The sequence below is a fragment of the Dromaius novaehollandiae genome, chromosome 3, assembly GCF_036370855.1.
Source record: "Dromaius novaehollandiae isolate bDroNov1 chromosome 3, bDroNov1.hap1, whole genome shotgun sequence".
In the NCBI taxonomy this organism is placed as follows: domain Eukaryota; kingdom Metazoa; phylum Chordata; class Aves; order Casuariiformes; family Dromaiidae; genus Dromaius; species Dromaius novaehollandiae.
In genome coordinates, this window is record NC_088100.1 from 1,199,896 (window position 1) to 1,213,388 (window position 13,493).

Below are 13,493 nucleotides of genomic sequence, written 5' to 3' on the forward strand. Positions count from 1 at the left end.
AAGAGTGACCAGAGGGAATGCAGTAGAAACCCTTAAATAAGGAAGATGAGGACTTGAAAACAAGGCAGATATGGGCCTCATGCTTGAATGCTGTAAGTAATTTTGTGACAGTGAACACAAAGCTGAGGTAGTCAGTGGTTCCTTCGTCTCTGCTGTGAAGGTCTTCAGTGGCAAAGTCTCCTGTGCCCTTGGGCCTAGAGGCAGGATTCAAGGAAGGAGGAGAGAAACCACAAGTAACTCGCAAGGAATAAGTCAGGGACTACTTGAGAAAACACAGTAAGTTCATGGAACCAGCTGGGATGCTGAGAGAACTAGCTGATTTCATTATAAGGCCACTGTATCTTTGAAAGGTGATGGAGACTGGAGAAGATCTCCAGTGATAGGAGAAAGGTGAATGTCATGCCCATCTTCAGAAAGAACAAGAAGGATGATCTGGGGAACTACAAGTCGGTCAGCATTGCTTTGGTCTCTGGGAAAGCCTTGGAGCAAGTTCTTGTGGAAGCCTTTTCTGGTCATGTGAAGGACTACTGGGAATAGCCAGCATGGATTTACCAAGGGTAAATCGTGCTTGACCATCCTAATTGTCTTCTCTGCTGAAGTCGCTAGATCTCTGGATGAGGTAAGAGCAGTGGATATTGTAAACCTTGAGCTCATTGAAGCCTTTGACATAGTCACATGTAGCATCTTTATATCCAAGTTGGGATGTTGCAGTCCATCCATCTAGAATGCAAAATAGCTGAAAAACAACTGGATCAACCTCCTGATTGCCATAACATTTCAAAGGTAATAACAATCTTACCATGGCATTGACCAGTTATGGCCAAATACATCTCGGCTTGTCCCATGGATTTGTGTGGCTTCAGTTTGCTTTAGTGGTCCTCTACTGTAAGTACTGGCTTACTGCAACTAGTTTTAAGGGACTTCACTAATAAAAACAAGTGAAGAAAACATCGAGTACCTTGGTGTTTGTGCCCCAAGGAACAGCCGACCCATATTTTCCTTAGCTTTCATTTTGCTGCCAGTGTACTCTTGTCTTTCATATTTGTCACTTGTTTCAACTCCACTTTGCTAATTCTGTCCCTAGTGCTTGACTTTCTGCGCACCTTTCTTGTGCTTTGAGGAGGTTATTCTTGAAGATTAACCAGCTGCCTTGGGCCCCTTAGCCCTCTTCAGGGCAGTCTCCCTTGGGACTCTCCTACCACACAGATCCTTAAACAAGATGAATGCTGTTCTCCTGAAGTTCAGGGTGATAATTATTTGTCTTGCTCTCTTCTTTCAGGATATTAAATTCTGAGTTTGTGATTGCTGCAGTTGTGGCTGCCCTCAGTCTTCATATCTCTGTCTAGTTCTTTGCTTATGAGTAACAGAACCAGCATAGTGTCCCCCTTAGTTTTATTTGTTGATCACCTATTTCAAGAAGCTGTCTCCAAAGCACTCCAGAAATCTCCTGGATTTCTTGTGGCCTTTTGTCTTGCCACACTAGCAGTAGAGATAGTTGAAGTCTTCCTTGAGTACCATGGCTTGCAAGTGTGAGGCTTTTTTCAGTTGCCTGAAGAAGGCTTCAGCTACTTCTTGCTCTTCATTGGGCTGTTTGTAGCAGATTCTCACTGCCGTTGCACCCATGTTGGCCTGTTGTCCAGTCGTTACTTGTAAGCTCTCGACTGGCTTATTACCCGTTCTGAAGGAAACGTGCATGTGTTTGCGCTGCTGTGTGGGGCACATCCCTGCTTCCTGGCCTGTCCTTCCTAAAATGTCTCTATTTGTGCATTGCAGTGCTCTGGTCTTGCGACCTGTCCCACCGCAACCCTGGAATCCTAGTAAGATCAAAACTCTGCAGCTGTGCGTAATTTCTCCTGTTTCCCATGCTGTGGATGTTTTGTTCAGCCACTTGAGAGGGAGCCCTAACCATGCTGCTTTCACAGGATAAGCAAGAGGTGAGAGCCTCCTCCATCACCTAGTCCCCGAATGCTTCCTCATTGCCCGTGAACCTTTGTTTCCCTCCAGGCTTTCGTTGTCATACCTAGCAAACCTAGTGTAAAGCCCTCCTCTCTACGTTAGCAAGTCTGTTGCTTAAGATGCTTTTGCTGTGCTTTGGGATGGATCACATCCTTCCCCAGCATTCCTCTTCAGAGGTGGTCCTCTGTCATGAAGGCAAAGCTATGCCTGTGACACCCACAGAAGGTGCCCGCTCCTACCTAAGCACTTTCCCTTTCACTGGCAAGCACAAGGAGGACACTGCTGGGACTGACATGACACTTCCCCAGCCCCCAGAGTCTCCAGTCACTCTGGATATATTCGGCATCTCCCTCGGCAGTGTCAAGGGTGCAGACACAGATGAGCTGCAAGGGACAGCAGGCCAAGATGAGCCATATCAGTGTTTCTGCAATATCTGAGACCCAAGTCCCCAGTAAGCCACAAACCATGGGAGAGAGGAAGTCTGGTCAGGGTATAGGTGCTTCCAGTGCTACAGAAGGGAGTCTCCAACTGTGCTTGTTGGCTGCTTCCTATTGGCGTTGATGTGTTCAGGCTCAGCTGGCTCTGATGTCTCCCCTGGCAGAGCTTGTTTTCTGCTTGCATCTGCAGGTGGGCAAAGAGGAACCTGGTGAAGTTCAATAAAGGGATGTGCAAAGGCCTGCACCTAGGGAGGAATAACCCCATGCAGCAGGACAGGCTGGGGGCTGACCTGTGGGAGAGCATCTCTGCAGAGAAGGACCTGGGAGTCCTGGTGGACCACGAGTTGACTATGAGCCAGCAAGATGACCTTGCAGCAAAGAAGGCCAATGGTATCCTGGGCTACATTAGGAAGAATGTTGCCAGCAGGTTGAGGGAGGTGATCCTTCCCCTCTCCTCAGCCCTGGTTAGGCCACACCTGGAGTCCTGTGTCCAGTTTTGGGCTCCCCAGTGCAAGAAAGACATGGACATACTGGATCGAGTCCAGCAAAGGGCCACAAAGATGACTAAGGGACTTGAGAGGCTGGGACTGCCCTAGCCTGGAGGGATCTTATCAGTATAAATAAATACCTGATGGGAGGGAGTAAAGAAGGCAAAGCCTTCAGGCTTTTCAGCGGTTTCCAGTGAAAGTACAAGAGGTAATGGGCACAAATGGAAGTATAGGAAACTCCATTTAAATGTAAGAAAAAGCTTTTTTACTATGAGAGTGATCAAACACAGGAACAGGTTGCCTGGGGAGGTTGTGGAGTCTCCATCTTTGAAGGTATTCAAAACCTGACTGGACTCAGCCCTGAGCAAGCTGCTCTAGTAGATCCTGCTTGACCAGGGGTTGGACTTGGACAATCTCCAGAGGTCCCTTTCAACCTCAACTATTCTGTGATTCTTGATAACCTCCTTGCTGGTGCTGGGGGCTGCTCTTGGATCCCCCTTCAGTCTTTTCTTCTCCAGGCTGAACAAGCCCAATACCTGTAGCTTCTCCTCACTTAAGTGCTCCAGCCCTGAACATCTTGGTAGCATCTGCTGAAGTCACTCCAGTTTGTTGATGTCTTGTATTGGGGGACCCAAGACTAGACACTGTGTTCTGGATTTGGTCCAAGAGTTGCTGAGTAAAGGGCTCACCAATTGCTGCTGCTGGGAAATATGCTTTGTGGCACCTCACCACATTCACAGTGGTGGCTCTGGGAGTCCTGCACTGTCCTGAGTGGTTTTCTGGGTCCCTTTCTGCGCAGACTGCTGAGACCCTGCTATCCTGCCCTGCTGCTGCACTCCTGGAAGCTGTTGCTTCTGAGCAACGGTTATATATAATGTGTGTATATATATATAGCTGCTTTCTCGATGAATGGGAGACCTGTGAGACAACTAAGAGACCATATCATGTTAATTTGTATTGTGAAAGTTTGTAGTTTTTTCTTAAGCATTTATTTTAGGTCTGAGCAGCATGGTAGTAGCCTTTAGTTAAAAAGAATGGGCATTTGCTTTTGCGTAGGCACTTCCTTCTTGATTTGTTCCATAGTAGTACTTGCTTTTACTGGATAATGTCTCTTCAGCTTCTGGAGTTGTCCGCAATGGTTAATGTACTCACAAGTTTTAGTGTGAGGTCAAGAAAAATCAAAAAGAAAGGACAAATTTTGCTAGAGAGCTTAGCTTACTCTGTGTATCTACTGTCTGGGTGCTGTGTCAGCTCTTTTTGTTGAAACAGAGAAGATAAAATTGACCTTAGAGCCACGTAAGTAATGTGCCCTGGTTTTTCTAAGGGAAGGAACTGGCACCAAGGCTGCAAATGTAATTATACTAGCTAGAATTTTTACATCTCTTTGTGTAAAGCTTCGCCTTTGACTATACAACTCCTCTGTTAATCCCGCTCTTCCTCTTCCTTTACCTAGTTCCCCATCTGCAGATGGAGAACACAGCATGGGCAAGTACTGGAGCAAAACCTGAGGTGCCTAGTTTCTCTTTCTGCTTCTGAAATGAGCCACCTAAAGATAGGCCAGGCCTGAGGTCTCTGTGGCCCGTGCGGGCTGCCTGACCTATTTGTGTATTCTGCGGTAGGTTAGCGTTCTTGGGAGCGATCCATGGCAGCCTGCAGCTCTCCTTGAGAGCTAGGAAAGAGGTTTGTGAGGCTGGGATACTAAAGCGTCCTCTGAGGACTTGCATGATTTTTGGAAAACTTGCGTTTGAGATAAGCATGTGTACAAAGTAAACTTTCTCCTGAAAGAGGAAGACTGTCTTATTTGCTCATGGGATTAAATATTAAATCTATTTAAAAGCTGGGAAAGGAGGTAGATTCAGTACTGTAAAACCCAGAGGTGGAAAGCTGTCTTGATAGCTATTTGTACATCTTCCTGCAGAGGTGTAAGCAAAACTAGTATTTTCTGCTTAAGCTTAGACTAAGAGCACTGGGTACTTGTGTGTTGTCAGACTCTAAAGCATTGATGTGCTTCTCCTGGTATTGAATGGATTGCTCTGTTGCTGGTCTGCAGTATTTATTTGGTTCCTTCCCCAAGTAGCTGAACATGTCACAGCTGATCAGGGCTAGATATAAGGAAAAGTTCAAATGCAGTGTAATCCTTGATTCCTGCTGAATAAATACCCTGTTAGAGAGACTAGTTATAATCTAAAGTATCTGTTCTTTACCTGGATCTGCAGTTTCTCAGTATCCCCTCAGAGAAACTAGGTAGTCCAGGTTTTCGGGATTCCTGGCAGGCTTTGGTAATTCTTTCAGACTTGCTTTAGTGAGGAAGAGCTTGAGACTTTGTGTAGTGACTCCTTGTATTCTTTTTTATTGCAATCATCTGCTGAAAAAAGAAACTTCGGGAAGAACTTATAGCCTAGCAGATCTGCCTGTTAAAGAAATCCATGCAAGGTCTAAGCGACAAATGATACAGGAGGATAACCTGGCATCCAGTTCCATTTGTAGTTACTGGGATTTTCTGCCATCTCTGACTGAATGCCATGCTTTCTTCCAAAGGTAACAAATCTGTATTTCAAAATGAAATAACATGACTGTAGAGGCCTGTCTCAACTAGCCTAAAGCTTCCTGTTGCTTACCTTGTCAGCTGAATTTTGTACCTATGAAAAAACTTATGCTTTCACATGAGCTTTTGCCAAAGGATGAGAATATAAATAACTTCAGTTTCTGTTCCAGAAGAGTCTGGATAATGATTAGTTTGGAGGCTCGCTAGGGATTTCTAAATACTCTATAAAAAAGTTGTAATTCTTAAAAGTGGTATCTCTTGATGAATGCCTGCTGCTTCCCTGCGTGCATTGGACCTGTGAAAGGGAACGTCCCAGGGAGCTGTAAAAAGGCAGCTCCTGCCGACCCTGCAGCCGTTTTCCAGGCAGCTCTTGCTAAATTACAGCCTGCCTAGCAAAGCGGAGGAGCCATGCTGCAGACGAGAAGACGACTACCCAGTTCTTCTTCACCTAGAAAAAAGCAGTCATTCAGATTTCCTTCTGAAGAATCAGAATTGAGATTATCACGGGATAACATGATTTGTGTGTTTGTCAGGTAGTCATGTAATGCTTGTTAACAAGTCACTGTAGTATCAGAACAATTCAATTTTCAGTTTTGCTAAGCGTGGCGGAGCGCAGCTGCCCCCCTGCCCCATGTTGGGCTCAGTGTGGCGGAGCACAACTGCCCCAGGCCCCCCCTTGCCTTGGGCCCCAGCTGACTGCAGATAACCAACAGCACCCAGGGCTGACCAGGAGGAACTAGGCGATGCTGGTTGCAACTGGTGAGGCCAGAAATGGGCCACTCCAGAAATGGAGTGGTAAGAAACCGAGACTCGGGCAGTAACGAATGTGCAGTAAGGTTCGCTTGCTATGACTACGCTGTATAGCCATCTTCACTAAATCTATTTGCAATAAACCCAGAGATAATAATACCATAATAATAACCCCCCCCCCAGACACTAAGAAGCAAGTTTGATTTTTTTTTTGTTTTTGTTTTTAAATGAAGAACCTGATCTTCAAAGTCTTAAAACATGTTGGTGATATGCTTGTGTAATCTGCATGGACTCGCACAGCTCTCTGCGGAGGTGGAAGGGAATTGCTCCCAGCATACCGAGGTACAAGCTGCTCTTCTGGCGTGTGGTTTGCTGTCCTTCCTCTGAAATAATTTTCTGTCTGAATCTTGTACTTAAACCACTTTCTAGCCACAAGTGCGAAACATTTTCATCTAAGTGCCAGACCCCAGTATTGTGTACAACATCTGCAGAATCCAGTACTGAAACTTTGTGCTGTGGTAGAGATGTGAAGGAGGAAGCGATACCTTAAACATCTAGCTCATGCAGTTAAAGCTTCTGAAAAACACTGTATGCAGTGAAAATGTCGAGTGTGGTTGGGAATGTTGTATACTCGTACCTTGTAGGTATGAATACCTTGTAGAATAAATATTTTGAAAGACCTAATTAGCAACTGAGATCACTAAAAGCTTAGTTAAAAGTGGAACTCTCATCTCTTGCATGATACACTTGTGTTGGGATTTCTTTGAAAGGAGAAAATGTATTAACATCCAAAGATTTCTTACAAAGTATTTGACCTTAACTTTATTGATAACATGTCTGCTTATTTTTAGTAAAATTAACATTCTGACGTACTAAAACTCATATACAAGAATTGTGATGACTTCAGAGAGTTGATAATTCTGGACTGTTGATGTATGTGAAAGCTAGTTACTAAGGGGATTGATGGGGCACCTTTTCCATTAGTGTTGTGCCCTAGACAAATTAATACACTTGATAAAGCAGTACCTGGCCTGGGAATTTGTTTTAGAAGTCATCTTCTGCATTAAGTTGTTAAGCTTAAGGAAGTCGTCTCGTGTATATCTGCCTTGAGAATGCTGGGGGTCTCGTGGTCCAGTAGTTCTGTGTAAAGAGATTAGACATACTTAGAATTAAATCTGTAATTTCGACCCCTTCCCCTCCACACCCAACTTAGGCTGCAAGCTACTGCTGTGTTTTCCTGCTGCCAGTAAGCTTTCTTCTGTTGCATTTTTGCTTTTAAATAAAAACTCTTTTTAGGGCTGCTTACTGGGCCCTGCTGTAACCTCTGCAGATAACTAAAGGATAGCTGTTTTCTCGCTGGCTTTGTGGTGTTTGCTCTTAGTGGTGCTAACAACATATGCTAGTTCTTACTATTAGTATTAATGCAATGTTTATGGTTGTGGTTCCTTGTTATTCTGAATTTGAAATTTATTCATTCAAAGAAACATAGCAGGTAGATCTTTTTTTTCCTGGCTGGTCAGTCTCTCTCTTATGCTGGAGTTTCTAACAAGGTAGGCAGTAAAGATACAGTTTTATATCTTTCTGTAGCAATTAAAGCAGTTGGAAAAGTTCCACCTTGGTTTAGTTGTTTGAAGTGGATTTGTGGGGGGAATATTCAGTTATATCTTAAATCTTACTTTGGAAAAAATACTATAGGCCAAGCTGAGAGCTTCCTCAGCAGACATTGTAGAAGATTACTGATCACTGGGAATGGATGCAAGTAAAAGATGCCGTTCAGATGGCTCTGAGTATTTATCAGACAGTTTGAATGTGGCTTCAGTTGTATCATGTTAATTCAGGTGTTGCCATTGCTATAGTTGAAGTACACTGTTAAGAAAAATACCTGCCGTTGCCAAAGGCTGCAAGTTAAAAGGTGGACGGCTTGAAGACGCAAGACTACAGTGCAAATTTCTGCGCTTTTGCTTTTCTTACCAGAGTTGAAAGCAGGTAATACTGTTAAGGTATGTTTGTAAAACAGGTACTAATTAATTACAAAAGATACTTATTTATATGCACGCACTTGGTATGCACAGTGCGCAGTTGACGGTGATTTGCACTGTCAGGCTCTCAGCGCTGCAGCATCGCCCCTCTCCTGCCGTGCGCTCCGTCTCCCGCTGCCCAGTGTCCTCGCTGGGCTGAATGAAATCTTTGTTGTGAAAGAATGCAGGCCGGATTCAGGCTCTCTGGAAAGGGCTGGCTCATCATTTGTAGCTCTGAAATGGAAGGGAAAATAACGTTCGCCTTCCCTCTTGTATTGATGGCATTCTCTCTTTCCCTTTTCAAGAACAGTTGGTTTGTGATTTAGCAATGGAAGAGTGATCTCTGCAGAAACTCGGAATGGGCTCGAGGAGGTGAAATGTGATATGTAACTGGGTGCAGTGGTTATGAATTTTAAATATTGTCCTTCTCTGAAACAGGTCCTGAGTCTTCACTATAGTCTGAGTGATGGAAACTCAGAACTGATGAGCAAGTAGTTCTGTATTCACCAGCACCTGCAGATATTTAAGCTTAGGCACATGGAACTGGAATGCTGTATCAGGAGTAACTCAACATCTGACGCTTCTGTTGACACAGACGTAAGAGCTTGACTTCGGTGGCCTGAGGTAGAAGCCTAACATTTAAGCTTCTGAAACTGCCTTTGGCCTATGTGTAGCAGTTCATAGTCGGTGCTTTATGGTGAATAGGCATAAGTGGCTTTCAGTGTTTGTAATGACAGATTTTGTCTTTTACATATCATGAAATCTAGTAACTTTTTTTTTAAGCCTTGATACTAGAAGTCTAGAACCTAAAGAAGGCATAGATAGTTTCTATCTTTTTAATGCTGTGAGTTTGGTTTTTGGTCAGTCCTAGGCCCATACCAGTTGTTTAGAGCATCATAAGAGACTTGAAATTTGGAGGAAGTCCAGAAGTGAGCTGGAAGCCTTGGATGATCTGCCTGTAAGAAAACTTTGTTATTAAACTGTGTGAGCTACACTAAAGCATAAGAATCTTTCTAAACTTTTATTTGAAAATGTAGAGTTATCTTAAATGTTTTTATGTTGTCGATACACTTCCAGGATTTTCTGTGAATTCCACCTTGCTCTAAACTGTTAGAATTAGTGAATATTTTACCAACACTTAATGAGGGAATAACTTCATGTTCATCTTTAATTCATTAATTCTTCAAATTTGCAGTTCTTCTATAACAATAATATGGCCATTGATAGTAATGTGGCCATTCTGCATGTCATTTGATGTTTTTTACCTGTTATCCCTCTTAACCTCTTTCCTGAAGTTAATCTTAATGTCGCTGGAAATTCCCCGTATCTGTAATCCGTTCCTCTGAAGCCTGAAGGCCCTAGCTGGAGAGCTCTTCAGACAGGCCTAGAGCTGAATTAGTCATAAAAGCGATGTAAAAGCCCACTTTTTCCTGTCTGTTAAAACTAATTTGAAAGTATTTATGGGCAAATGTCCACTGCTATTTATAACTTTCTTTCTGTTACAAAGGCTGAACTGGTATTATAGTGTGGTTGGAATGGAAGCAGAGTGTAACATGGAATTAGAAATTTATTTTATCCCTAACGTGAGCTGAATCCCTCTCAATGCAGAAAAGAGTTAATTTATTTGGCCAGCTTAGCAGCTTGCTTTATCTTAATGCATAAAAAGTGCCTGTCAAACATCCTGCTCTATCTGGGCAGAACCTGAAAGTAAGCATCACTGCATAAAAACACTTTTATTCACGATCCTTTGGCAAATGCTCTGTGCTATTAATGTTTGATACGACAGCAAATACTGCCGGGGAGCACTACATCATCACAAACAGCCTGGCTAAAAGCAGCAAAACGGGGGGTGGTTAAAACTTTAACTAAACTGCTTTTGGGGCAGTTTTGTGTATTGGCTGTTGGCCATTTGGCGGGTTTGTTTTTCAAACCCCATATACATGATCCCAGCTATGTTGATTTACAAGTTTGACTTAACGTGAGTAATGAAATATTGCTTGGCCAGCTGGAAAGAATCGAACGCTTTGAGCCGTTGTCCTCTGCCGTGCCGCCAGCTCCGTCCAGGGGAGCCCCCATCCAGCGGGGCTTGAAGCCGGAAGGGAGGAAACTTGCTTCCTTTAGAAGAAACCGCTTCACGTAGGAGTGTTCCTTAGTGTGTTATTTTTTAAAGCTGTAAATATTTTGCGTTGTTAGAGGCCTTTAACAAGGTGCCTTCGAATGCCCGACTACTTAGGTTTTGTTGAAGCTTCTGCAGAGCTCCATAGAAATGTTCCCTTTACTGGTATCACGCTGGACTCCTGCAGGCTTGACTTCCTGACAGCTAACTATCCTGATTTTTAGGTAAAAGAATGTAATATTTTAGTATTTCAACTTTAAAATGAAGTACTGTGTACAGTATATTTTGGGTGAAAGGAGTTAAACTGTGCAGACTTTAAACCAGACTTCCCATGTGGACTTGTTATATAATAAGCAATGTTTCCTAAACTCTATTTAATCTCAATTGGTGTAAAATGACCTTGTAGATTTAGGAGGGAAATTTGTGATTTCAGCTGCTGCTTCAGAAAAGGCTAAATGTAAGCAGATATTTAGAAAACATGGAAAATCATCAGCATTGGTTCTCTGGTTTGAATTGAAAACCAGACCTCTGACATCTAATTACTGTCAGAGCATTTGAGAGTACGGCCGTTGGTGTTGCAGCTCCCCTGGGTGCAGCCTGTGCAGATAACTGTGAGCCTTTGGGGGAAAAGGAGGTTGAAACAAGACACGGTCCTCGAGTCCCTCTTGATCCGGAGGAGCTGGTGGGGGTTCCTTGTCCTCACTTGCCTCGTGCCGCATCCCCTTCAGTGCGAGCCCGTCTTTTCTGGACCAGAGTGACGAGGTTTTCACCAGGGTCTTCCACGATGATGTTCATATTTCCCTAACTTTGCTGGAAATTTCTCACTAGGTGTATGCAAGACCATATTTGTTCATTTTAGAATTCCCTCTCTACTGGTATATAGTTATTCTGTGAAAGCAAAACGGTAATCCCTTAGCCTTCAGCCTTTCCTCTTTTTGTCACTTAGAAACAGCCGCTGATTTGTAAAAGGAATTCTTGGTTAACAGACATGTAATAATGCATTTGGTGCTACTGACAGCCATCCCTTGTTTTTTTCTGTCTTCAAGGTTATCGGTTTCTTATTTTGATTGTGCTTTCTAGAACGCCTCTCAATTTTGGAAGCAGGACACTTTAATATGACAGTTTATTACACCAGAATTAATAATGCAAATATTAAATACTGGTTTCAGTGCCCATCCTGGCTAATGATCTGTCTCCAGTTTGATAGTTTCCTCTTTCCTGCGCCTTTTTGTACAGCTGTCCTTCAGCTCCCCTTTGGTCAGTCCTTGCACATCCCATATTTGGCCAGCTTTCTTGCAGTACCATTTCAGATTTTGCCACAATTTAACAAGTGAATTATTTTGTGTTAGTTGGTATTAAAAATAAAACCTTATTCATGCTCTGTCATTGAAGATGGTCTCAGCTTGTCCTAAGTCTTGAGAGACATGGTTAGGCCCTTCTGTCACGTTGTGACTTTGCTTGTACGAAGCCAGAGGCAGGACCAGAGACTGGCTTGGGTGAAGAGACGTGATGGTTGGGTTCCAAGTAACTCCCATGAAGATAACTTGTGTTTCGTTGCTGGTAAAAGCTTCATGTCACTTAAAGCTCTCTGTTTACATCAGTGAAGCTTGAGGTTGACTGTTTATAAGCTTTGCATGTGTGTTTAATTCAAGAGATGTTTCAGGGCTTCTGCTGCTTGTATCAATGGTGTAAAAGGCAAGCTGACTATTTTTAATAATCTGCGGTCTTGTTGCGTGCTCTGTTTTAAGCTCTCCCACTGACCTCTTCAAATTAAGTTAAACAGGTAACAAGCATTAAGATTTTTGAGGTTAATCTTATTCTTACAAGTAGATTACTTAAGATTAACAGAAAGCAGAATCTCAGAAAAAAGTTTGGCAATTTTTTGAGAGGCAGTTTCTGAAATAGTGCCTAATCAAAAGGATTAGGCATAAAAGTTATTTTAAAAAAACCATAATTTTTGAGCATCTGCAAAATACCATGGTTTCCTCTTTTGGGGAGATAATATTTTTAAAAAATAAGAAAAAGCTTGCTATTTAATTAGGATGTTTAAATTTACACCAAACCCCCAAATTTCCTTTTTTAGAAGTTCTTCAGAAAAATTGTAAAAGCTTGATATTTTTCATTGCTCTTAAAACTAAGCAAGATGTTTAAAAGTCTTTTAGGCCAGATCATCTTAAACCCTTGGAAGTGTCCAAAGTTTGACTGATTATGTAGACCCTTTGAGGCCTTGTTTGCATCAGTAGGCATTCTCTTGCATTCCAGCTTATTCTGATATCCTTGATTTGCCTGCCAGTTCAATAGAGGAAGAGAAATAGCTGTTTGTCTGAAATAATTCTGAGTTAATTTGGAATTGCTCTTTTGTAAATAAATACCAATTATTTATTTATGTATTTATTTGTTTTAGGGATAGACTTCAAGATTAAAACTGTTGAATTACAAGGAAAGAAGATCAAGCTACAGATATGGTGAGTAATATACCCAAAGAGCTCCCTGGTGGCATTCTCTCGGATAGCTTCTTTCAGAAGCAGGTTTTAGTGAAGTGTAATCTCAGAAGAGATTGAGATTGCTGAGATTACATTCAGGAGTCTAATTTTGTGACTGTGTTGTGTATTTCCAATAGTGGTAAAACTCCATGTGTTAAAACTGGAAGGTGGAGTGCCAGAACTGTTTGAAGTGGTTTAAACTAGTGTGACATTTTAATAGACCCTGCTCACTCTCTGCAGCTTTTTCAAGAAAGAGGGAAAAAGATCTGTCTCGCATGTGTAACTGCTGTTACTGGGCCACTGCTTTGGACAGACTGTTGGCGGATCTCCTGTTTGGAAGGACAAGGATATTAGTAGTCCATGATTTAGTGGGAAGTGTTTTAAAACTGGAATTTTTAAACTCCAAGTTGTCTTGAATCTATTTTAAATTGACCTGTCAGCCTTCCTTTGCATCAGCAAGAAACTGCAATCCATCTCTGCACTTATTTTATATTTTTCCATAATAAACTGTGGACAGTTTTTCAGTTGGCTGAGATGATGACTACTTTTCTGAAGGAAAGTCTAACACGAGGCAAAACTTAAACTTTGTTTTCCTTTAGCTTTTTATGCATGTCTAGCTGGAGATTCTTTCCATTTTAATAGCCCCTTAGCAAGTTAAGTCAAGAAAGTTAATGGCTTCCCCTAGCTCACATTTTTGTTT

General features: G+C 42.4%; 2 protein-coding genes across 2 annotated transcripts in view; both read left to right on the forward strand.

Annotated features, from left to right (window-relative positions):
* The window catches only part of HADHB (hydroxyacyl-CoA dehydrogenase trifunctional multienzyme complex subunit beta), a 644,785-nt gene that overhangs the window by 558,976 nt on the left and 72,316 nt on the right, over window positions 1-13,493 (forward strand). The gene's annotated exons all lie outside the window — the stretch shown is intronic.
* The window catches only part of RAB10 (RAB10, member RAS oncogene family), a 47,235-nt gene that overhangs the window by 16,287 nt on the left and 17,455 nt on the right, over window positions 1-13,493 (forward strand). The window contains exon 2 of the mRNA XM_064508189.1: window positions 12,715-12,775. Coding sequence (XP_064364259.1) covers window positions 12,715-12,775 — 61 coding nt within the window. The remainder of the gene's footprint in view (window positions 1-12,714; window positions 12,776-13,493) is intronic.